Source organism: Taurulus bubalis (assembly GCF_910589615.1).
Source record: "Taurulus bubalis genome assembly, chromosome: 19".
Lineage (NCBI taxonomy): Eukaryota > Metazoa > Chordata > Actinopteri > Perciformes > Cottidae > Taurulus > Taurulus bubalis.
The window spans coordinates 10615040-10639710 of NC_136607.1; the positions used below are offsets into that span (position 1 = coordinate 10615040).

The following is a 24671-nucleotide window of genomic DNA, read 5'->3' on the forward strand; positions in this document are numbered from 1 at the left end:
GTAAAGTTGTGATAAGCTAAAGAAATAAAAGGAAAGCGATAACCAGCAAGGCGGAAGTGAAATGCATCATGTCTAAAGCAAACCAGTGGACTCTGTTTGAGCGAGATGATATCTTATTTGAAAAACTGTCAGGAAGCTGTTTCCTGGCACAGGGCCAAGGGCTTTCTCGGTTATATTCACTCAACAGATGTTTTTTGTTGTTGTAGATCATTAGTTTTGGGGTTGTCTAAAACTCCCTAACACAAAAAGATACCAATTTGTTGTTTTGTAATTCATAATTTTATGAAGCGCCAGCACATTTTGGTTGTGGCTGTACCACATTCGTCCTCCAGTTACCATGCATGTAGCCAGCCGTTAATTGGAGATCTTTTCCTTTCAATTCAAGTACAGTGTCTTGAATTTTGAAATGGATGAAACATTTCAACCGAGCCTTAATCATGGAACATCAGTCCACAACATTTTACGGAGTGACGGCTGATTTTCTGATCACAATATTCAGCAGATAAACAAGGCGACGCATTGGGGAAAATGAGCTCCTCCAACACTAATTAGCACACTCTCTGGCTTTTGTCAATCCTCTGTCTCCCTTCGCTCCGTGGTTTCCACTGCTCATCGCATTTGATGGTTATCAGATGAGAAAGGTGTAAATTGCTGCTCAGAGCCATCTCAGCAAATTCCCCCAGCTCTGCCATCTCTCCTGTAGCGTTCACTTCTCTTCCCAAGTTTCTTATCCACTGCCTGAGTCCTTTCATCAGTGGAGGGAAAATGGGATCTTATCACCAACTCTTGGCGCACGAAGGACACAGCACAGGTGTGTGTTTCCTTCTGCATAAACTTCGAGGAGAAATATATTCAATAACTATGGGACCAAATTGAGGCGCTGGTGCATGTGTGTGTGTGCGTGTGCGTGTGCGTGTGTGTGTGTGTGTGTGTGTGTGTGTGTGTGTGTGTGTGTGTGTGTGTGTGTGCACATGCTAATGTCGATGAGCCACCACCAGTGTTAATGAGGCAGGACCTCGGCCAGATTCCCTCAGCCTCTCTCCTCTTCTTCTCTGGAGAAAAACTAAAAATCCATCATTAATTTTTTCACCAGAATGGTGTGAATAAGAGAGAAGAAGTAAAATGAGAGTGAATACTGGTGGGAGGCGTACATAAAGAGATGGATGGGGGGGATGCAGGGAGAAATGTAATAATTGGTCAGCTTGAGCCTAAGGAAGGAAAAAAAACACGAGCAGGCAGCTCCGGTTTGTACAGGCGACACGCAGCCCTGCAAGAATAAACATGGTCCCTTCTTTCGCCCTCAGTCCCAGTGGGAGACGGAGGAGGCTGGGTACCTATTAGGCCACATGTTGTTGTTGTTGTTGTTCTGGAGAGCCACGGCTTCATTTCAGACAACATAAGCATTCTGTTTTTCTTCTATTATATTTTTCCACGGGTGTATCTTTCATTCGTGTGCACATGATTTTAATTAAAGACAAATGAGAAGGAAAGTGCCATGAAACAGAAACTAAGGGAGGGAATTGGTGTTGTTGTGTCTCACTGAATTGTTCTGATAATGAGAATCGAATGGCAGCTGGCACGTTGTTATTATGCTTCTTGGCAGGGCGTTTTGTGCCCGTGTTTGTGTTTGTGTGCGTGCGCTACAATAATGCGCATACAAGCCTAAGTGGCCTGGCCAAGCTGGAAGAGAGCTTACCCCCCCTCAGGCACAACGTGTTGGCTGTAAGGTAACTGGCAAAACACAAGTACATAGACACGGACGCTGCCGCTGTGCCAGGTGTGTTGAGGGGGTAACAGCCAGTGTGGCCAGCCAGCAGCTTACAGAGGGAGACCTGGAGGGAAAGTGAGGAGCAGCCTCTGGTAGAGTCTGTTTGCCCGAGGTGGCAGCTCAATATCTGCCATTCCTTGTTGTTTATCCGATTGCCCTCTGTCCCCTCACACCACTTTGTATTCTCCTTTATAGTTCAGCTCTTTGCCTCGTCTGCCCGCTCTCCTATGTGCTCCCGTTCATGCACATTTCCAATTCCCCCACTCCCCATTTTTCACTGACCTTTCTTGAACTACTCCGTGCATCTCTATCTGTCTCCTCTCTCGCTCTTGTTCTCTGCAGATCCCACTGATCTTTCACCGAGAGGCTGCAGCTTCAACGCAATGAAATCCCCCAGCAGGTCTACTCACCAATATGCACACGTGTGTTTATCTTTTCTGTCCTCTGACAGCATCCAGATTGAATCCTGGATGTATGTTTAGTAGTCTCAAGGTAATGAGATACTCTACACATAAGAGACGGTGTTTATTTATCAGGTAGAGCATAAAAAATGAAAAACTGACTGATAGTTCTGCAAGGTGCAACAGCGGAGATACAGCCTGGTGTCTGTAATGGAATCAAATAGATATATATGTGTTTTATTCAGCTGGATTCTGCGACATGAATCTCCGTATTGTTTTCCACAGCAGTGCAGTGTCTGCTTAATCTGATTCCTCAGAGATGATGGGGCAGTAATGGGGCTCTGGCAAGTGTTTATTTTGGAGGCTTTTTTTTTATTTAAATAATTAGCCGATCAACAGAAAATGTATCTGCTCCTATTTTTATGATTGATTAACTTATTTTAATAATTTATCATGCAAGTCTAATGCAAAATCGGATGCGAATTTGCTTGTTTGAGTTTCTCCTAAGTGATTGTTTTATTTTATTATAAGTTGAATATCTTTGGGTTTTGGACATTTGCTCAGACAAGACGAGACATTTTAACCATCATCTTAAACTCTGGGAAACTGATTCCCCCCCTGATATTTTCATGAATACCATGCTCCATTATTGTCATCATACATTCAGGTTTTTACTTATTTTTAAATCCCATTTTAGCTAAATCTTTCAACAATAAATAGACAAAAACAAAACAAGACATTTTCGACTGTTTAAAAACTGGCTGCATTTTTCCACACCTGCTTGAATAGGCAAACATGAATTTGGAAGACCTCTGAGGAATCATCTCATACACTCTTGTGTGAACACATGCGCAGCTCTATAAATGTCATTGCTCTGGTTTGAGTTCGACCAGATGTGTCTGTGTGCTGTCAGTGGTGATACTGTTGACATTTTCTGTTGTGAATAGGAACCCTGTGTATCTGTTCAGCTCGGCTTGCTTCACACTGATAAAGCTGGCCTGTGTTTTCGTAGCAACATCAGATGTTTAGGTTACTTTCCGGAGCCCTGTGAGCGAAAGGTAAAAGTCACAAGTAGCTTCATTGACGTTCAAGATTGCAATTAATTAACTTTTTAGAAAGTTACAAAAACAGGCATGGAAAAGCATAAAGAATAATTGGATTACTGGCATTTAATAATCATTTTGTTTGTTCGGTGTGTTAAATGGACCTTTTTCTTTTTTCGGTATTACCTCTGTTCACTGACAGGAATAAAAGCCAGGAAGGGATGCGGTTAGAACCATAACTGTCACAAATATTATTGGCAGGACCACTCTCTCTCTCTAGCACAGTGGTCCGGCTCTCGCCAATCACTTAATATTCTAATTTCATATCCAGCTCTGAGTTTTCTGTCCCTTTCTGTCTCCTTTCGAGCTGTCGCTTTCTCTGCTGTTCATCTCAGGGTGATTTCAGAAGCAGTATTCTCCAGTAATACATCATATTTTCTTGCCAATTTTATCACTGCTTCTTCTATAACGTGGTTGGAAAAATCTTTCATGATGGCACTAGCATATATATACAGTGTATTATTTTATACACACACACACACACGCACACACACCTGTATGTATATATATATATATATATGTGTGTGTATATATATACATATACACACATATATATATCACATATATATGAATATATGTGAGGTGTGTGTGTCTTTTTCCAGAAGAAAGACTAGTCAACTAGTTAGTGTGTGTATGTGTAAATGGGGGAGGGTGTGGCTTAAGTGTGTAACCCAGTGTATAGAAACAAGAACATGTTTGTATTACATCCCCCTCCCTCAGACCCTGCCAGTTCATGAAAAATGAATGAGTGTGTGTGTGCGTGTGCGTGTGCGTGTGTGTGTATGTGTGTGTGTGTGTGTGTGTGTGTGTGTGTGTGTGTGTCCGTCCGTCCACCCCCCCACTTGTCTCTCTCCACATTGGTTGATCAACCATTCTGTCAGATCTTTTACTCAAGCAGCCCTGCTCAGAAACCGTGTGAGAGTAAATTGGGTGTTACTGGGGGAAATGAAGGTATGGGTGGAATTGGTTTCTGCAGGGTTAGACTAATGCTGCTTTAATGTGATGGGATTGGCGCTTGTTAGATGATGATCATGCTACTGGCTTCGTTTGATCTCCTTTGCTCTTTGTTTAAAAACTATATTGTGTTGTATTAATACTTTAGTTATGTATGCAATCTACACTTCTTTCTTTTTTTGTGTTTTTATCTGGAAGAGATTGCAATTCCCCCTTGACACTCCCCTCCTGTAGTTCTTGATGCACGGATCTTTCATGCTTTCCCCCTCTTACTCTCTCTATTTATCCATCACTTTAGAAGCACAACCTCTCGTAGAGCGGTGGCCAGAGGGACAGAGGAGCACATGAGGAGCGGAAACGGCGTGACAGCAACATCCTGACCGGTAACCTTGCTTCTGCACCACGAGCACAGCAACTCCAGAAGCGGGGCGTCAGAAGGAAGGAAACGTGCGACCACTCCTCCTGCAGGCATGGTAATACACTCTCTGTCTGCAGGTTCTGGTGTGAGTGAATGCCTGTGCTGTGCTTGTGTTTGCTTGGATGCTGGTGAATTATCCTCATTAGAGCAACACTCTCGAGACTAGAGGGTGTAAGAGTTCAAGAGAGATTGTGCATACTCCTGTAGTTTAGTAATTCTGCAAGAAATTAATGCATCAAATCCTGCCCGTATTCATTTGTTGATGTTAAATAAGAAAATATGAAAATTAGGTTTGTTGATGAGACGTGTTACAGGAGGAAGAAGATGCAGGAAAAAGAGCTAGTGTGTTGTTAAGGAGGAGGAGAGGGCGTCTCAAAAGATCAAAGAGAGCAACGGAGGGGGAAACGACAAGTGGGGGCAGATAAGACCGTAAAAATATAAATGATGGACAGAGACATGAGAGGTGAAAAGTGCAAAGGATATGGGAAGCAAAAAGAGAATTGTGGAATGAAGAAATGGAGGAGAGAAGTGAGGTGAGAGAGAGAGAGACGAGGGATTGATTAATGCTCTTGGCCTGTGACAGTGGGAGCTTTTCCCCGAGGGGCGAGCGGAGCAAAAGATGAATTATTTAAAAACTAGAACAAGAGGAGGTAGGAGGAAAAATGAGGGGGGAAAGGAAGAGAGTGGAAGAGTGTTCTGTGGGGGTGGGGGGAGAGAAAGGACTGATTGAGAGAAAACAAGATGTTGCTGATGGTGCTGAGGTTGGACTCGCAGGAGAGGGCACATGGTTGAGCTCATAAATAACCAAGGGTAATGAGACACGTGTGTGTGTGTGTGTGTGTGTGTGTGTGTGTGTGTGTGTGTGTGTGTGTGTGTGTGTGTGTGTGCGCAGCTTGAAAACACAGTAGTGTGATTAGTCTTGAGTTATGGTGATGCAGCAAATACTGAGGGTGACCTTGCCAAGGGTGTCACCGCGCAAACCACACAACACACCAAACAGCTTCTTTATTGACGTACCTCTGCGCTTTCTGCATTTAATGAATTTACATGTCCACAGTGCTTCTCCGCGTCTTCACTCCCTTCCTACGCACACACACACACACACATCTTGGCTTGATTATTTGGTATCTGTCCGGGCAGGTTGTATCGCTCCGTCCTTGTACATGTCATCAGTTCCTGGAGGAGACGCTGCGGATGTTGCCAAGCGGAAAGTTTTAACAATTTTGTGGTTTCAGTTTCGCTTCTCATATCATATTGTAAAATATTCCTTTGTTGCATCTTTGATGTACAATTAGTAAAAGACATAACCGCATTGCATTATTAAAAAAAATCAATGAGGTTCTTCCATATCACATAGTTGTATGTTTATTTCATTGTGTTCTGGTATTTCCCTCCTGTAGACATGACCGTACTCAATACTGTAATAGTATGCCCAGAAACAGTGCCATGTCAGCTCATCTGCTTCTAGCGCTCCGGTCATAATATTTTATAGGCAGACCATAAACCTTTTAAAACCAATGCCGACACATTAAAGGGGGTAAAGGGCGTAGAAAGGAAACTCTCTTCCTCTCGTGCAAAGTAGGCTGGGTACTGTAGTTTGGAGTAGCTGGTTTATAAGCTTGATTGATGACTGCACATTTTCAATGAATGTCATCTCTGCTGGGCATTGTGCAGACGTGATGACTATGTATTTCCCTGTATCGTGTTTTTTCTAGTTTTCCATTCCATCCTTATCCCTTTGGCCGGTTTGACATTGTAAACCTGTTTCATTGTTTGCGCGATGATTTTCCACATACATTTTGATGGATACATTTTGATGGATACATTTTGATTTTTATGTTTACCCTGCTCTCGTCTGCAGGTGGAAGGGACTGTACACGTGGTAATTTGAAAGACAGACAGACAGAGAGACAGAGAGAGAGAGAGAGAGAGAGAGAGAGAGAGAGAGAGAGAGAGAGAGAGAGAGAGAGAGAGAGAGAGAGAGAGAGAGAGAGAGAGAGAGAGAGAGAGAGAGAGAGAGAGAGAGAGAGAGAGAGAGAGAGAGACCCAATAAAACAGGATAGCAGAGTGCAGATAAATCACAGGATGAATTTTTAATGCAATCTCCCAGAGGCTGCTGGATGTTACAGAGGTGTGTGTGTGTGTGTGTGTGTGTGTGTGTGTGTGTGTGTCAATTAGCATGCCTGGTGTGCGGTTCTCTTTTGAGTAGATGTGTGTCGTGAAAAAAGGGAAATGTGGGTCTTGCAGATGTGTGGCTTGATCCATCACTTTGAGCCAGTTTTGTGAAGTTTTTTTCTTTACTTGCTTTCATGTTCGGTTTGACATTTTCTCTCAAAGTTTTGCGTGGTATTTATGGGTTTCAGTGTATTTTTACAATAAAGATGTGTTGTCAGCTTCAGAGCAAAAGAATGTTTGTTTCTGCATCTGGCTAAAAATATAAAAATCCAGTTGTCTTTATATCTCCTTGCATCTCCTTCTGTCGATCTCTGCTTTCGGAGGCTTTCTCTGTCTCCTCTTCTCGCCCTCATCTCTCATTCTCTCTTCACAACCTCGTCTTGTGTGTTGTCGGCGTGCACTTTAGGCACATGACTTATTAAAAATATGAGCACACAAACACCTCAGGCGCGCTGCCATAGCCCGCACACACATACAGTGCAATGTTTCTATATGGTGCTCTAAAAATAAATGATTTTTGTAGACAGAAAAAAATCAAACGGTATGGAATCCAATCACAGCTGCTTTTGTTCCAGTGAGTCTTGTCCTTGGCACTGGGTCAGGTATTTTTTTTAGCAGATGGCTACAGAGAGAGAGGATGACACAGAAAGAGACTGAAAGAGACAGGCGGTGATGGAAAGGAGAGTCATTGGATTCTGTTGCTCCTAAAGGGACGTCGGTGCTACTGTCCGGGTGCTCGTCTAACCACAACACCTTGAACTGAAAGGTTTTCATTTCAGGGCATGACGCACATAATGAGGGCGGGGGGTTGATGGATGGGTGATACATGGGTTTTATGTGCATGTGTCATTCATGATTTTCATTTTTAAATGATGAATATGTTGGATTTTTTTGTTTTGCCATGATATGTTTAGGGTTTGTGTGTGTGTGTGTGTGTGTGTGTGTGTGTGTGTGTGTGTGTGTGTGTGTGTGTGTGTGTGTGTGTGCACATTAGTTTAGTACGCAGAGAGTTGTAAATGCTGTATAGTGTGGTTATGTAACTTGGGCCTGCCAGCCGGTCGGCCCCACTGGAGCATGAAATGCAGCGTATTTAGTGTGTGTGTGTGTGTGTGTGTGTGTGTGTGGTCTAAGAGCACTACACGACTATGGCATTCGTATGTACACACACAAAGCACAGTGCATGGTGTGTGCTGGTGGCTTGCAGACAGCTGGGATTCAACAGTGCTATGAGTGTATTTCTGTTTCTGATTCCTAGAGGGGAAGATTAACAAGCAACAGATTCCCTTATAAAATTGTACACATTTTGTATTATTCAAGGTTGTCAGTTGTTTTGGATGTCTGAGCTTTAGCGAAACAATTTGCTTTGAAGCAAGCTGTTGAATTTATGCTCAAACTCTGAGAATACACACCTGTACACTGGGATGCCACAATGTAGATCCATGCCCAGGTCTTCATTCAATAATGTATATCCTTTCATTTCTTTATAATGATATGCATCATTTCTACATATTCCCGTTATTATAATATTAATAACACTTAAACAGGATCTAAAAAGTGATTCAAAAGGAGAAAGTGATATACAACAGCTTAGTTAAGGTTTTTTTTTATTTTTTTTATTCTGAGTAAATGTGCCAACCGTTGGGGGACATTTCATCCTGGGACTTGTTGGGGGAAATTCTGGCGTTGTGTTATTTTCATTTATTTGGTCATCGTTCAAATGGCTTTGCACTCATCAAGCTAATTGCTGATTTTTTGGGAACATGAGCAGTGAGACAACTAGACCAGGTTTTAAATAATTAGCCAATTTAGAAGAGTATTTCTGACATTTTGTGCGCACTCAAAACAAAGTGGTTTGGATGATTTGGCTAAACTGTTGGCTTGTTTACAACTTGGCTGATACTCTTAACTGCTGTTGTGTCTTGCCCTTGCACACTTTGTTGTGGAGATGTTGCCAGGTTTAATTATTTACAGCCAATCAACAATGTTATCGAAACTTAATCTGAAACTGATCTTGATTGGAGACATCAGACCAGCACATACAGTATGGCTTCCCTTTTTGAGGGCTGGAAACCCAACACATTTGATGTGTGGTCATTTCGACAAATTGTATGCATTTATTTCTTGTTAAACAACCATTTTTTGTAATACACACAAGGCTTTTGCAACCATGTCTGAACCTGAGCGTTTGCAATACCTTAATAAATTAAGGTTTATCACCGTCAGGCCCCTTTAGTCTTTTCTGATGCGTCTCAAAAAGCGACTGCACAAAAGCTCTTCGGCATATTCCTCTTTCTCTCCTAATGAGACAGAAAGGTTTCTTTCTCCAAAAAGGGAGCTCAGCTTTTTGGCGGTGATGCAATTCTGGTCTGGTCTATGTCTGTGAACCATAAAGCCCATCTATTATATCTATACAAGGCAAGGGATCAAATCAGCAATCAGCTCTTGGATTTATGGTTCAGGCAACCAACTACACTGCAACTCTAGGACAGAATGATGTTAATTTAAAGCGATTTCTTTAAAGTAGAAATTTGGAGACATGTTTCAACTTCTTCCCTTTACATTCTTGTGGTCTACGCAGAACGTAGGAAAGGGGCGTGGTGATATGAGCCGACTCTGGATGTATATTGAATTTGTAGAGATAGCGGCATATAAGACACCTGAACTGTTCCCTTCCAAGGATCAGCTTTAGGTCAATGTGCTGAAATTGGATACCGTTTTATTTTGTTAGTTAGTGACACTGGGGGTTGTTACAGGCATCTAGATAGAGATCTGTGATTTATTTCACACTCAATCATACGCTTGCTCATCGCTCACGTGGACAGGAGAACATATTGTGTGATTGACCTCTGGGTTATGTGCCAGGCAGGATGGATTCAAGGACAACCAAGGTGTTGTCTTCAACAAACTGAGTGTGTGTCTTTTTAATCAGAAGAGGGGATGAGAGCAACTAGCACTAACTCACCAGGGAGCATTTCAGACGTATTGCTTTTTGTTTGGTTTTGGTTCATTAAATTGGAAGAACGTTTAGGTTTTGCAGTTACCATGACATTTTCACTAGTGTGAAAATGTGAAATCCTGCATCACTTCCTATCTTGGCCACAGTTGCTTACGTATCGTGTCACTTGTCTAAATGTCTGCAACATTATCTGGACACACGCTGGGCTTAGGGGGTCGATTCCTGTCAGTGAGTCCTCCTTTACTGCTCTGATTTACATGGTGATCAGAGCGCCTGGGCCACAACTCCCCCATGGTTGAGTAATACCCACACACACACACACACACACACACACACACACACACACACACACACACACACACACACACACACACACACGCACATGCACACAGATACATCAACACTCTCTTCCTAATGTGGTTTATGGCAGCAGAAGCTCACATTAGCAACGGCTCATTAAATGTGCGACTGTTGGTCTGTTAAACACCGCTCTAAGACGCGCAAGTAAAGAGATACACATGTAGGTACATTTAGTTTTTTTTGTATGATGCTTTTTGCTGAAGCCAAAAATACAATATTTTCTCTATAAAGAGGTCAAACATCAGTTGGAGACTCTTAGCTCAATGACGGAACATTGCGTTGATTCACAATTTTCAGAAACAATCTAATTAATAAAAAATGTGTCAACAACTGTATCTTTTGTTTGTTTGACCAAAAGCCAAATATTCACCTTTTTATGATTTAAAAGACACAAGAGACTGCAGGAAAGTGTTGTATTTTGTATTCAACTGATGTGCTCACACAAATGAAACTGTTGACTGTGTTGTTTTATCCTGATCCCTATGTCATGCCTCTCAAGGATGACACTCGTAAAGATTTATACAATACAGCATTTATTAAGTATTGATTGTCGGAAAATGTCAAATGAAGCCGAGTTATGTCCATGTATTTAAAATAAGACACGATGATGGAGATTTTTAACATTGGCATTCTTTCAAGGTATTGAAATTCACTCCACGTCACTCCAGTGCCAAAGTGTTGGGGGATTATTTTTCCCAGCGAGAATGTAGAGTCCAACCCTGCTGAATATTCGTGACACACTCTACACACTGAGCTACACGGGCTTTGAGGCTGCAGCTATTGTGCAGTGCTTGTACTCCATTCTGTTAATAGCTTTATCTCACTCAATCTGGTGAAAGAAAATGTCACCAGTTCAATTAGGAATGGGATGAAAAGCGTGCGTGCGCACAGTCCTTGGATTTGATCTAAATTGATAGTAGAGCTCAAGCTGCACTATCAATACTACAACAAAAAAGGTCAGTGTGTGTGTGTGTGTGTGTGTGTGTGTGTGTGTGTGTGTGTGTGTGTGTGTGTGTGTGTCAATTAGCATGCCTGGTGTGCGGTTCTCTTTTGAGTAGATGTGTGTCGTGAAAAAAAGGGAAATGTGGGTCTTGCAGATAAGCAGCCTACTCATGTTAAACTGGGTCATGTACCTCAGGCGCCCGGCACAGTGCGACAACCACTAATGATTGAAAATGAACCTCATCAGATTCAGGTAACCACGTGATAAACAATACCTTGTAATCTTAATTGATTCCCTCAGATATGATATCTCTATGTTTCCAAAAGAAAATAAAGAGTGGTAAAGAGAGTGAAAAAGAGAAAGTGAAGGAAGAGATATGAAACTATTGAACTATTGTGATGTTTTTTTCACACAAAATAGTTGAAACACACAAAAGTAGTTAAACATTCATTAAAATTAAGAATACAACAGAAATTTAAAAACAATGTGTGTGTATATATATACTGTATATACTGTATATACCTTATCTGTTGTAGGGTTATCCCATTGACCTTCCGCTACATTGACATGCTACGGTTGCACCTGCGACTCCCCTTCATCTCTTTACTTTTCCAGCCATCTTTGAATTATATCTCTACCTTAACTCTCCTCTGAAGCTACCCCCGCCTGATCTCCTCCTTCCAGTGGTTCCCTCCACATAACTCCCAGACCGTAAGAAGGAGCAAATGAGAAAGACCAAAAGGGCTGACATGAATTCCCAGGGCCAGAATGTCTGATTGAATTAGGACAGGTGGAGAGGATATGAAGATGGTGGTCCGATTCATTTTTGATAGCTGGGTGTGCATGTGTGCATTCATGCGTGTCAGGGTCGGTGCCATTTAATGGAAGCTGTCACTAAGTTAGAGATATATTTCTTTCCCATTTTAAAAAAAGATGCATGCGCAGTCTGCAAGAAAGCAACGCCACACACACACACACACAAAAGCAATTTTCACTCACGCTTGGTGGGACAGTAAGTGTGAATTAGGTTTTTGCTGTGCGTTGTGGTGCACGCATTTTTGCGAACGTGTGTTAGTTTGACTTGGGTGTGTAATGTAGAGAATTCAGGTCCAAGAGGGAGACCAAAGCTTGATGGATTGAAGCTCAATCTGATGTTGAAAACCTCTTTCCAATGGTGCCGTGTGTGTGTGTGTGTGTGTGTGTGTGTGTGTGTGTGTGTGTGTGTGTGTGTGTGTGTGTGTGTGTGTGTGTGTGTGTGTGTGTACATTGATCAGGTATTTGTGCATCTCTGTGTTTTGATGTCTTTCTGTCAACTAACTCCGTATTTCTTCCTTTCCAGAGGTCCTTCCGTTCCTTTAGTAACGATGACCGCCACGTCATGGCAAAACACTCCACCATCTACCCCTCCTCTCATGAGCTGGAAGCCGTTCAGACGCTGGTGTCCACTGTCGAGGGCGCCCTCAAACACGTCTCTGATTGGCTGGATCAGAGCAGCAGCAATGTCCACAGCCAGGTCGACGGCCAACCAGCAGCCAGTACAGAGGAGGACGAAGCTGGCGATAAGCCCAGCAATGAAACTGAGGATTCCACTGACAGCTACAGGTGGGGTAGTGGTGAAGCATAGTAGAGCTGCAATGCATGATGTATATGGAATAGGAATAGGTCAACATATTGCGAAATACACTTAATTTCCAGGAAATAGGAGCAAATTAACTTAAACACTTGATCGACTCTGGGCACAGTCCCATGGTCGGCTATCTTCATGAATTGTTTTATTGGAGGTTCACAACTTCTCTTTCATGTCTTGAATTGCCTATTTGGATCTTATTTTGCAGTTTGAACTGGCACCTTGTGTTTTAATCTGTTAATCAAGATGTTGAAACATATTGAAAGTTGTGGTATTATGTTTGGCAAAAGGCGTCGGAAACGCCTTTAGGGCTGAGTTTGAAAATCAAGACATGAGATGTAACTGTTTTTTTCTTTTTTCTTTCAAATGTAAACATCAAGTAATTCTTCTTTGGGATTTCCATATTTTATTCCATGTACAAGCATAGATTTGATTGAGAAAAAAAGAGATGTGGTAACCTTTGAATTTACTCGGCTGTAAACTGACATGTGTGTCCTCATTGTTAACAACTACATGAGATACGAATGTTACCCCTTGTCTGCTTTTCATTAAAAACAGAGAGCCCAGCAGTGGTGGCGTGCTGTGTGGAGTGATGAGGATCGGACTCGTGGCCAAAGGCCTCCTGATCAAAGGCGACATGGACCTGGAGCTGGTGCTGATGTGCAGAGACAAACCCACACAGACACTGCTGGACAATGTCTGTCACAATTTACCCACACAGATAGAGGTTAGAAACGCACATCAACACCAATGCTGTTTTTTTATTTCTCTTCTTCTTTTGTTTTCTCACACGCACTCGCTGGCAAACATACTGCTAACACACAAAAAGCATCTTAGCCCTGCATCAAACCTTCAGTCATAGTTTTAAAAATGTAATCCAAAAAGCTCTATTTGTATTGCACAGTCCTCTGCAACGTCATAAATTAGTTTCCACATTTTATTGAGTGTTTCTGCTTGGTTTTGGCAACTTTCATTGGTGCGTTGGTGTGTGTGTATAAAAGTGCATGCGTAAGTGTAGAGAGGCGCTTGTTGGCATAAGAAGGTAAGTAACAGCAATGTCATCAAGTGGGATGTTGAGAGCGGTTTTAGTATGTATGTGTGATTAATGCTCTCGTCACTACCTACGTGTCTGGTTTCCTCATTAACAAGTCATGATACAGAAATACAAAACACACTGATCCCTACAGTACACATTGGAGTGCACAGAAAATGCAGGAACAAATAAGCATGACATATTTTCCTAATTTTTACATGCTGTGGTTTTAACTCTTGGACTTGCTTGCATGTAATCTTAAATGATCTGGGAATTCAATTGTATTGTACTGTTCAGGCCTTCTGTAGCTCTTAAGGATTAGAGTCCCACTTGTAAACACCTTAAGTCATTGTCAGATATATATATATATATATATATATATATATATATATATATATATATATATATATATATATATATATACATATATATATATATATATACACACACACACACACACACCAGCATTGACTGTTGCAACAAATATTCAATGAATAGATTTTGTCCCTGTGCCTTTTTGTTAATTGTCTTTAGTAGTTAAGTGGTGTGAGAGAGGGAACAACATTACGTGTGTGTGTGTGTGTGTGTGTGTGTGTGTGTGTGTGTGTGTGTGTGTGTGTGTGTGTGTGTGTGTGTGTGTGTGTGTGTGTGTGTGTGTGTGCACGCAGAGAGGTAATCTCATGTCTCAGCTCAGTGAACAGAGATTTACATTTTCTCATCAAGGCCAAATGGGATGTAGTCTGTTTTTATCTGTTGTGTGTGTGTGTGTGTGTGTGTGTGTGTGTGTGTGTGTGTGTGTGTGTGTGTGTGTGTGTGTGTGTGTGTGGTTGTGTTGAAGTGTCTTTGTGGGCGAGACTGTTGGTTGTTTTGAGATTTGAGGAGAGATTTTGGCGTTGTTGTTATCCCATTCATTCTTGTATGTATTCATATGTATGCTAAAATGCATGACTGTATCAAGTAACACATGTGGCCGTTGGGAAAAATCAATGGGAGCTGAATAAAGCATAGTGTGTGTAGATGGACAATGTATCAAATGGATGTGTGACACTGAGAAACAATAGATGTCGACACAAAAACACACACAAGATCATGACTGTGTCTAAAATTTCAAGAGGATAAGAGCTTGTGGCTTTCATACTACACATCATTACTTTTCTTTTCATCGAATGTGTTTCACATCTTTCCTTTAGTGCCCTTTATTCATTTGCATGTTGTCACAAGTAAAATCAAGATGGATGCTGTAGTGTTGGTACGAATGTGACTTTTAATAACAATTCTGTATTTTTGCCCATTATTATGTGTGGACAAGCAAGTTTGACATGTCTCACATTTCAAAATCTTGCTTTACATCAAGATATCAGTCACATCTTAGAGACCAAAATATCAAGAGATCATCAGTTTCTGTAATGATTCATTTGATTTGTCTTCTGTCACACCTGGTCATGTTGTTGCAGCATTGTGAAGCAGAAGCAGGCCCAGAGTTATTTTCCTGTTTTATTTTTTTCATCTGCACGGAGTCATGTTGTGACCTTGGCTGCTCTGACCATCTAGTTATGTTCGTTTGACACATGACAGAAGCTGACAGAAGAGAAATATGAGGTCACAAGCTCCCTGCTCGAGGCGGCCATCTTGGTACGAACTACAACAGACCCTATACTCACACTGACGATTACCCTCACCTCGCCAGCTATGAGGGAAGATGAGGAGGAGGAGGAGGAGGAAGAGGAGGAAGAAGAGGAGGAGTTGGAGAATGGGGAGGAAAGACAAGAGGAGGAAGAGGAGGAGGAGGAGGAGAAGAAGGAGGAATTGGATGATGAAAAGGAGGAGCAGGAGAAGCAGAATGGGCGAGGTAGGAACACACAAGTTGCAGTTTTTCCCTATTTCTCACTACACATCCCAATGGGTAATTTAATTGTATAATGTATTTGTATATTTAATAGAACAGTTGTATTTCCCTCAAACAAGAGGTATGACCTCATAAACTGATGCTGACATGAGACAAGACGGCTGCAGGATGCATACAAGAGCTAAAACACACACAAATTGTTCAGTGTTCATTCTAATAACAGCCCCACCTCCCCCCAGTAGTAGGAACTGATTATAAGTGGTTGTGGGAGGTGGGACGGGACGGCAAGGCCAGCAGGCCAGCAAAATCAATAACCCAGCAGTAGCAAGCTGCTCATCCATCCTGTGGCTCCCATCCAACTAGACACTCAGGTCTCAGAGAGAGATGAAAGATAACGCGAAGGTTAGCCGTACGTCATGCCACGAGCCACGGCAAGACGGAGAGGGCCGCTCGTATTTCTCTCTCTCGCACATTAGGAAGAGCACACGGGCACGCACACGCAGCCACACGGAGGAGAAGGCATGCACACACAGTTGTTTTTTTTTTACCTGACTGATAGAGACGGCTGTCACACTGGATGTCTAATTGCTCAGATACCATCGGGCACCCGTGGCGTTGAAGGATGTGGGCCAATCTGTCTAATGGGGTCACATCGTAAAAAGGAAGGGTGTAGTGCTTTTACACATTAACACATGCATTGACCGGCACAGATACCGGCGGTGTTTTCCAATGTCGGCACCTCCTGCAGCTCTCTTACAGCTACAGCTGCTCGTGTCCGGTCAGAACATTTATTAGCAATGCATTTTGAGAGTGTTTCTACTGTTTCTGAAAGACACACCAGCTCATGCACACCAATGTAGTGCACACATTTAATAGGATTAACAGCAGTACGTCTTGGCTATTTAAATGCTTTGATCAATAATGCCTTGATGTGGAATCAACCCATTGATTTAAACTAGTGGTAATTTTATCGGACACTTTAGTCGGTCACCATGTGAATCCGGGTTACTGTGTTTGCCTGCGTACTCTTTGAGCTCAGATGCCGGTCACTGCAGTGCTTTGTGGGGGACAGAGGGAGGGAGGGTGCTGTGACAGTAAAAAAAAATGTTAATCAGACTAAACGAGAGTAACACAGAAGGAGATAATGATAAAATAAGAGTGCTGAGTGCAGGTTCAGCAAGCAGAGCGTTTGAGAGAGCAGTGGGAGGACAAACACTATAATGATCCACTAGCAACAGAGCGGTCCCACGTACAGCTGGGTTCCCGCTGACAGACCTTCGGATACACCGTTATACATCACGTAGAAACACAAATACACACACCACTGCATGCATTAGACAGAGGGAGAGCTAGCGACTGGATGAGTTCAGGGATAACGTGAGATAAATGTGCTCAAGCTGCTGCACATTGCACATATTTGGCATTTCAACTTAATATTTCTTCAGGGAAGGATTTTCTTTTCAAGGGAGAGTGATTCAGAAAATATTTACCTAGTCGTGTTTTCATAGAGACCCAAAGGGCTCTTTAGTGTGTTTTATGTCACTTCCACTAGATCCTGCACACAATAAACCCTCTTCAGAAACCCATGTAACCACACTCATTCATACACAGCTGCGTTTGATTCAGCTCGCCTTGCACATCAGATTTCCCGGATACTAAAATAGCAGAATTGGTGAGCTCGTGGTAACTCAACCATTGGGGTGTGCTTGGCAGCATGAATCAAACGCTTACATATAAAAGCTCAAGAATGCTCCTCTTTTTACCAACCCGATGCTCTTGACTAAACCCTGCCTGGATCCCTCCTGTGTTGTGTTTGTCTGAGACTGGGTCAAGCTATCTTAGATTATTTATTTTTTCTTTTATTTTCAGTTCTACTTTAGGAGCGCTTGATTCTGTGTTTGCCCAGACAGGGAGTTGATTTGTTTTCTCTGCAACACATTTCTTAAAGCCTGTGAAATCAAGTGCACCTTAAGTAATCCAGAAGAAAAATAAAACTTCTATTTTGACTCCTGCTTGGCGCGGATTGGATCAAAATAAATGAAATCCTCCTCAAATACATAAAGGAGAGATTGATTTACCGTGTTGGGCACAGCGAAATGAATGGATGTGTCCCAACAATGGCCACACATTAAATCAAACACTCCTTAGGTATTTGTTTGGTGTATGTCTTTGGGGGGCTCTCCATCCCAAAAGGTTGTCTCTTCCCTCATGACCCCGGTTGCTCTCCCTTTCACTGATCTGTCAGTGACTGGATGGATGAAAACTACGTACCCACTGTTGAATAGTGTGTTTCATTTTCAACACGTGTACTGTATGTATACGGGGGACGGTGCATCCTGTATCACTACGTGCTTAAGATGTCAACATGTGATGCAGTTAACATGTTAGACTTATCACAGTGTTGAAAATGACACATTGTCCATAGAGTGAGGTGTTTTTTCTGTGCATTCATCACAGATCTGTGACCTGTAGAGAGTCAGCGCTTTCTACAAGGAGGGGAACAACTTTATGGCATGAAAAGCACCTTGTATGTACCAAAATATCCATGCATGTGTGTGTGTGTATGTGTGCATTCACACTCATTATCAAGTGGGTCTGCACACATTCACGCACGCACAATTCAAACACACACACTCAGACATGACGTGTGTGTGTGTGTTTTACGTTCTCTATATTGGGTTGTTATTGTTTTGTGGCAGTGTTGGGTGCTGCTGCGCAGACAGTGGAGGCTGAGGAGGAGGAGGGGGAGGTGCTGGATAGACACAGATGTCTGTTGGCCCTGGCAGCGCTGCGACACGCCAAGTGGTTCCAGGTCGGCACCCACTCACTTCCTGTCTTCCTGCCCGATGCTTATTGTAGCCTGACGATTCACCCAGAGGGCACACAATCGCTGCCAGCTAATGCTGCGATGCTAATTATCAGATCAGTCCGGAAACACAGCTTACTAGTTATCAGTTTTAATTCACATGCTCGAATCATTACAAATTATCATAAAGTTAAAGGAAATATGGCTGATAAACATGTGTTTGTATGCATGCCCATCACCAGTTCCGTCAAGCAAGATTTTGTTTTTCAACATCCTTGAAGAAATATTTCCCATCAGATACATAAATACTTTCAGATTATCAGTCATTAAAATTATTCCAGAAAAGCTTCTTTTTTTTTGCACTCCACCCACCTTCATGAACTGGCAAAAATATTATTATTAGAAGAATCGTAAGGCTACAAAAGCAATGATTAATACTTGTTTTTCTTTTGGCTATCATGTGAACCTGCCTGCTCTGTTCAGTATGTCAGTGCTTCCCTTTGATTCCCCTCCCATACCCCTTCCCATCTCCTCACTCACGTACCTTACTGACAACATTTTACATTCAAGATGTAGGCCTTTTCTGTTGACAAAACTATTAGATTATTATTTTTACTAATTTAGAGGAATATATTGAATAAAACATGATTAGTGAATTAAAAATGTTTAGTGTCTTCAGAACTCAGGATATTCATTCTCTGTGGGGGTTTTGACAGAAACTATCACTTCATTATGTGGCTTTGTCATGTAAAGCAGGCTGTTTATCTGTGTGTGTTTGTTTAAATACCACTCCCTCTTTCTGTTTAATCTTCCTTCTTGCATCCCTCCACCTGTCCTTCTTCTCCCCTTGATCGCACGATCTCTCTCAGGCTCGAGTGAACGGGCTCAAGTCCTGCGTTATCGTTCTCAGGATACTTAGAGACATGTGCAATAGACACCCCGTCTGGGAACCCCTCAAGGGATGGGTGAGTCTTTTGCTGTCACTGCCCATGTTTGAGTGTTAATCCTATGAAATAAAAAGAAAGCGTTAAGCCCCCTTGAACTTTCATTCATTTTTTAAGCCGTTGTCTGCATTTGTACAAACAAAATCACCCTGCTGTATTGGGAGGTTCCTATTTTTATTGAAACATTTTGAAGAGTTGTGCTCAAACATAATCCATAAGTGAACCGTGTGGCCCATACAAGGCTGAAGAATTCCAGTGGACACCATAAAATAGGGCTCATTAATATCTGATTCATAGAAGTGCTTTTAATTTTGTTAGCAAGAAAGATTAGTTATGAGAAAAAAAAAAGCTAAATATATTATGTGTTCACAATATTTAACTCCCTGAGATCTGAGGTCATTCTCTCGATTTTACAGAATTTCTTAAATTCACCTTTTAAAGGCACTTGTATATGAGATACAAAATGTGTTATATCAACATTAGCAGAACAATCTCAGCTCTCTCTATAATGAGGCACTATTGTCCTAAGGCACAGTGTGAAGAGATAATTGCTGAAAAATGTAAGCTCGATTCTTTTTAATTCTTCAAATCTCTTGTGAAAACATACCTTTACTCATGTGGCTGAACTGTGTAGAAGTGTTGTTGCAACAGATGGTGATACGTTTTTCCAAATATTGTTGCATGTTCATCTGTCTTCATAAGTATGTGTGTATACTTGCAGCCCTTGGAGCTTATCTGCGAGAAGGCAATAGCCACCTGCAACAGACCTCTCGGGGCCGGTGAAGCCCTGCGTCGAGTCATGGAGTGTCTGGCCTCAGGAATACTGCTACCAGGTATGGATCCATGGCGGATGTATGAATACACACCGCTGGAAAGATTAAAGAAATCATCAGAGGAGCATGTGTGTTTCCATGCAAATTGGCGTCGCTGCTGAGCGTAGCGAGGGAGCATGCTAGGTTTGGGGAGATGAGCGGATATATCGAGGCTCTGCTTGGCACATCTTTGAGCCGTTGCTCTCGAAGAGAGGTCGATGCGTGACCTAGCAGAGCGCAGCTGTCGGAGGAAAGTCATTATTATGAGAGCATCTTAATTAGAAGCAGCTGTAGGGTTTCTTGCAGAATGTTGTACACTCTTTGCAAGTATAGGAAAGCTGAGTTTCATTTGACTTGATTTAAGACATTTTATTTGGATGCTAAAGATACAATAAATATATTTTAAGAGGGGAAAGAACAGTGTATACGAACGTTACATTTTAATCTATAGAATTACTTTACAGGAGAAAAAAGTGGCCCTGGCAGGAGAATATTAACCTATAGATGTAACCCAAATGTGGCGCAATTAGAGGATGAGGACTTTTACCTTTTTTAATTAAGTGACTGGTTTGAATACCTCACAGCCAGTTTGACTAGTTTGATTTGCTCCAATAGCTGCGGTTGTCAATTACGATTGTTTATTTCACAACAGTGAAGCCTAATTAAATGTTGTTGAGCGAGAAATAAAGTGAAAACAACTAACTGGCTAGTGTGTGTGTGTGTGTGTGTGTGTGTGTGTCGTCTTCTTCTGTGGCTTCCCCCAGGTGGTCCAGGTTTACACGACCCATGTGAGAAAGAGCCAACAAACACACTAGCCAACATGGCCGACCAGCAGGCTGAGGCCATTACCTTCCGTGCACAGGTATACACGCAGACACACACACACGTCAGCTTAAAGACACAGTTGTTATCACCCAGCTGCCCTCGCCCTGAGCTGTCAGTGTGTGGGAATCTGTAAGCAGCATGCCGATTACCAGACAGAAATACCCCATCACCACCCTAACCACACAATCTGCATGCACAAACACACACACACACACACTCCAGAAAAGACCTATGTGGTGCTGCATTTTAATGATTGGTGTGGGAAACTATTGCCATTGTAAGCCATAAATCCATCTCCTGACAGCCCGAGGACAGTATTTGTGTGCATGCACTTTGGGCGTGCGTGCCGTCATGTCCTCCTTCACTCTCCCACACACACACTCTCATACTCACACACACACTCGACTGAGCAGGGCAGCCTCTGAGCCGCATGGCTTAGTGAATCCTGCCGTCCATTTCCTTTGAAGGCAGCAGCCTGAACGAGGCAGGAATGTCAATGGGGATAATTGTATTGGAGCAGATACAAGAGCAGATATTAGAGCGGGAGCTGTTCTGTCAATGAGCTACACCAAGCCTCATGAATATCTGAGACACTCTGCTTCCCTAATGGTTTTGTATTAGCAGAGCCACTTTGGCCCTTCTGGTTATCTTTCTGATTGTTTGTGTACAGTAGATTGAGATACATTAACACACACACACATACTGGTCAGTATCTTTGAATACAAACTTGATTATCTGTGTTGCAAGATAACTATTTTTTTATAAACATGTCGACATTCATTAATGCACAGACCTGGCCGAGATTTAGTGTTCATTTACATATGTACACCTGTGCCCATGTGCTTCTATGTTTAGACTTGGTCTCTTGATATTTGTGAAGATGAATATCATTTCATCAGCATTAATATTCTAGATGAACTTCTGCTCGGTCTCAGTTATTCAACCAGAACTCACCACCTTTGTCCTATATTAATACAGACAGCTTCACTTCAAATTGAATGAAAATGCGACAACAGAATTTCCGAACAAAAAGAACATTATGGATTCATCTTTCTCTTCATGAGGGAAGATACATGTCTACTGTAAACCAGAATATGCGACCACAAATCTAGCTGCAGGGTATTCATTTTGCATTGGTCTGTGTTATGATGGCTTTACTCACTCAACTGGACGCCTTCTGGTTGGAGGAAGTGGGCATTTAGGAGGCAGGGAAGGTCTAAGAAACACACTATCAGTTAGCATTATGGGAAATGTAGGTTTAACTTTGAGGTAAGCGCAATACAAAATTGCTGTAATACCTATATGCCAGTATGAGAACGGTAAACTATTTGACTATTAACGTCCATACTGTCATATAGGTTTGAATGCATCTTCTAATTGTCTCCTGTGCTTTACGTCCAACAGCACGCTCTCAGACTCATGGCGTTCGGACAGATCTACAAGGTGTTGGAGATGGAGCCTCTTCCCTCAAATAAACCATCGCAGAAATATCCTTGGTCTGATAAGGAAGGTGTGTTTACCTCCCCCTGTGCATCTCTGTCTTGTGTCCAATATTTTTCTTTTTTTTTTTTCTTTCTGCTTTTGTTCATTGTTGGCACATTTTCAAGGCGACTTTCATGGAAAATCAATTCAAGCTTTTTGTTGCCTCGTGACGCTGACATGGCAAATTGACAAAGCATTTACCGATTAAGGTGCATGCAAGACAGAAGTCTCCCCATTGTTTGACTTCTAGCTGGTCTGCCTGTCTGTTCTGTTTATCTTCTCTGTGGGTTTAGCCATCAATGCTTATTCTCACATATTGCTTATTTTCTTTGCCTTCGCCTCCCTTTCTTCTGTCACACATAAGTGCCTTTTGTTTGTGTTCATATTAACATCTCTTGTAGTCACTGATTGATTTGTAAATCTATGTTTGTTTCTCTCTGGGTCTCTCCCTCTTGCTTTCTCTCAGGCTTAGGTCTGAAGAGGCCATACGAGGATGGAGCGATGGATGACAAGGATCTTATTAAGAAGATGAAGAGGAATCTGAGGAAAGGTGAGAGTGGGAAAGAAAGAACAAGTGTTTAGATCTGTTTCTCATGCTATTTCCGTTAATTCACACCAATTATTTAACATTTTATTTTCATTCAAACAACTAAAAAACAAAGCAGCACAATGCTTAGAGATGGAAGTAATCAGATTCTGTTGTCTGTAGTCGAGCATTGCTTCTCTCCTCCACTTCTATTTTTTCCCTGCCTGCTTCTCTCCACATTCCTTTCATCCCTCGGAGGCAGATCAATAGTATTGATTGCTAACGTTTTAGTAGGCCACCCAACCATCCCCAGCTCTTTCTTCATACAAGGAGAAGATGATACACGTCTAATGGAGACAGAGAGGCATTTTTAGATATTGGCAAAAGCAAGAAAAGTGATTGAAAGAGAACGAAAATAGAGAGACAGTTTTATTCATCATGAAAACAACCGGCGAGTGCTCTGAAAACCTTTTAGAAAGTGTGATTTATTACATGCAGTATCTCTGAATTGGCCCGGTCTGTCCAATTTCGTCTGAATAATTGGTACACCTTCTACAAAACCTTATTAAATGTATCCTAATATGCTCTACTTTCAACTGTAACCATACCTCCTCCTTTTTTTTGTTTTGCATTAGTCCTAGACAGTAAAGCCATAGACTCCAACCAGCCAATGAACGCCCTGATGCGGTTGAACCAGATCCGGCCGGGGCTGCAGTATCGCCTGCTGTCCCAGTCGGGCCCGGTTCACGCGCCGGTCTTCACCATGTCTGTGGATCTGGATGGGACCATTTATGAAGCATCTGGATCCTCCAAGAAGACCGCCAAGCTCCACGTCGCTGTTAAGGTTAGGAGGAAAGTGAATAGGAAAGAGGGAAGTGTGTGTGTTATGTATGTGCAACTGACAGGTGAAGAACGTCCTCTCTCATTTATTTTGTGCTTGTTTGGACATACTGTTCACAGAACAGCAAAATGATAAAAGATCCATGAATAAAAAAGACAGATCATTTTGGCTACCTGAAGAACTTTCCAAGCTCCAGCGGCAGCCTAAACCTGTGTGCATCTATACGTGTGTGTGTGTGCGTGTTTGCATGTGCGTACTTGGAGGGATGGAGGTGGGCAAATCCATGTAATCCCAAAGTGGTTGTGAACAAAGAGGCTCTCCAGAGCATAGAGCCAGGATAATCCGCTATCCGCTCCATTTCCATAAAAGGCTTTTTCTCCCCCTTTTCCATTCTTCTTCTCACTCTCTTTCTTTCTCTCATGTACTGCCCTTTTGATCTCCCCTTCTCTCTCTCATTGTATCTCTCTCTCTCTCTTTCTCTCTCTGCTGTACTTACTCACTGTATTGGCTGGTTCAGCAGGTGCAACGCAATCACCTATTTGGGTCAAAAACGTGTCATACTTCTATTCTCTTGTGTGTGCATATTGTTCAGAATCCCTTTGCTGCTCTGTGTGCTGTCCAGGACTTACAGTAGACGTGTGTGACTCAGCAGCAGACAGCATATTGTAATGGCTTTATTGTAACCATTGTGGAAATTAAATTAAAGTGTGTATGCTGCAGTATTGCTGTATCCGGTAGAATTGTTTTGTTAAAATATAGTCCTTTGTGTCATGAACACATTTACCTGTCTATGCACTCCTTTTCATTCTTATTGCCTGAGGTAGCAGCTCTCTTCCTTTATGGCTATTAAT

The 24671-nt window shown here is 42.1% G+C and overlaps 1 protein-coding gene across 1 annotated transcript in view; it reads left to right on the forward strand.

The window, feature by feature from the left end:
* Window positions 1–24671, forward strand: part of strbp (spermatid perinuclear RNA binding protein) — a 70192-nt gene that overhangs the window by 36643 nt on the left and 8878 nt on the right. The window contains exons 3-13 of the mRNA XM_079235565.1: window positions 4525–4699; window positions 12418–12680; window positions 13264–13432; window positions 15314–15587; window positions 18284–18396; window positions 19260–19355; window positions 20056–20167; window positions 20911–21008; window positions 22376–22481; window positions 22920–23003; window positions 23615–23823. Coding sequence (XP_079091691.1) covers window positions 4697–4699; window positions 12418–12680; window positions 13264–13432; window positions 15314–15587; window positions 18284–18396; window positions 19260–19355; window positions 20056–20167; window positions 20911–21008; window positions 22376–22481; window positions 22920–23003; window positions 23615–23823 — 1527 coding nt within the window. The 5' untranslated portion in view covers window positions 4525–4696. The remainder of the gene's footprint in view (window positions 1–4524; window positions 4700–12417; window positions 12681–13263; window positions 13433–15313; window positions 15588–18283; window positions 18397–19259; window positions 19356–20055; window positions 20168–20910; window positions 21009–22375; window positions 22482–22919; window positions 23004–23614; window positions 23824–24671) is intronic.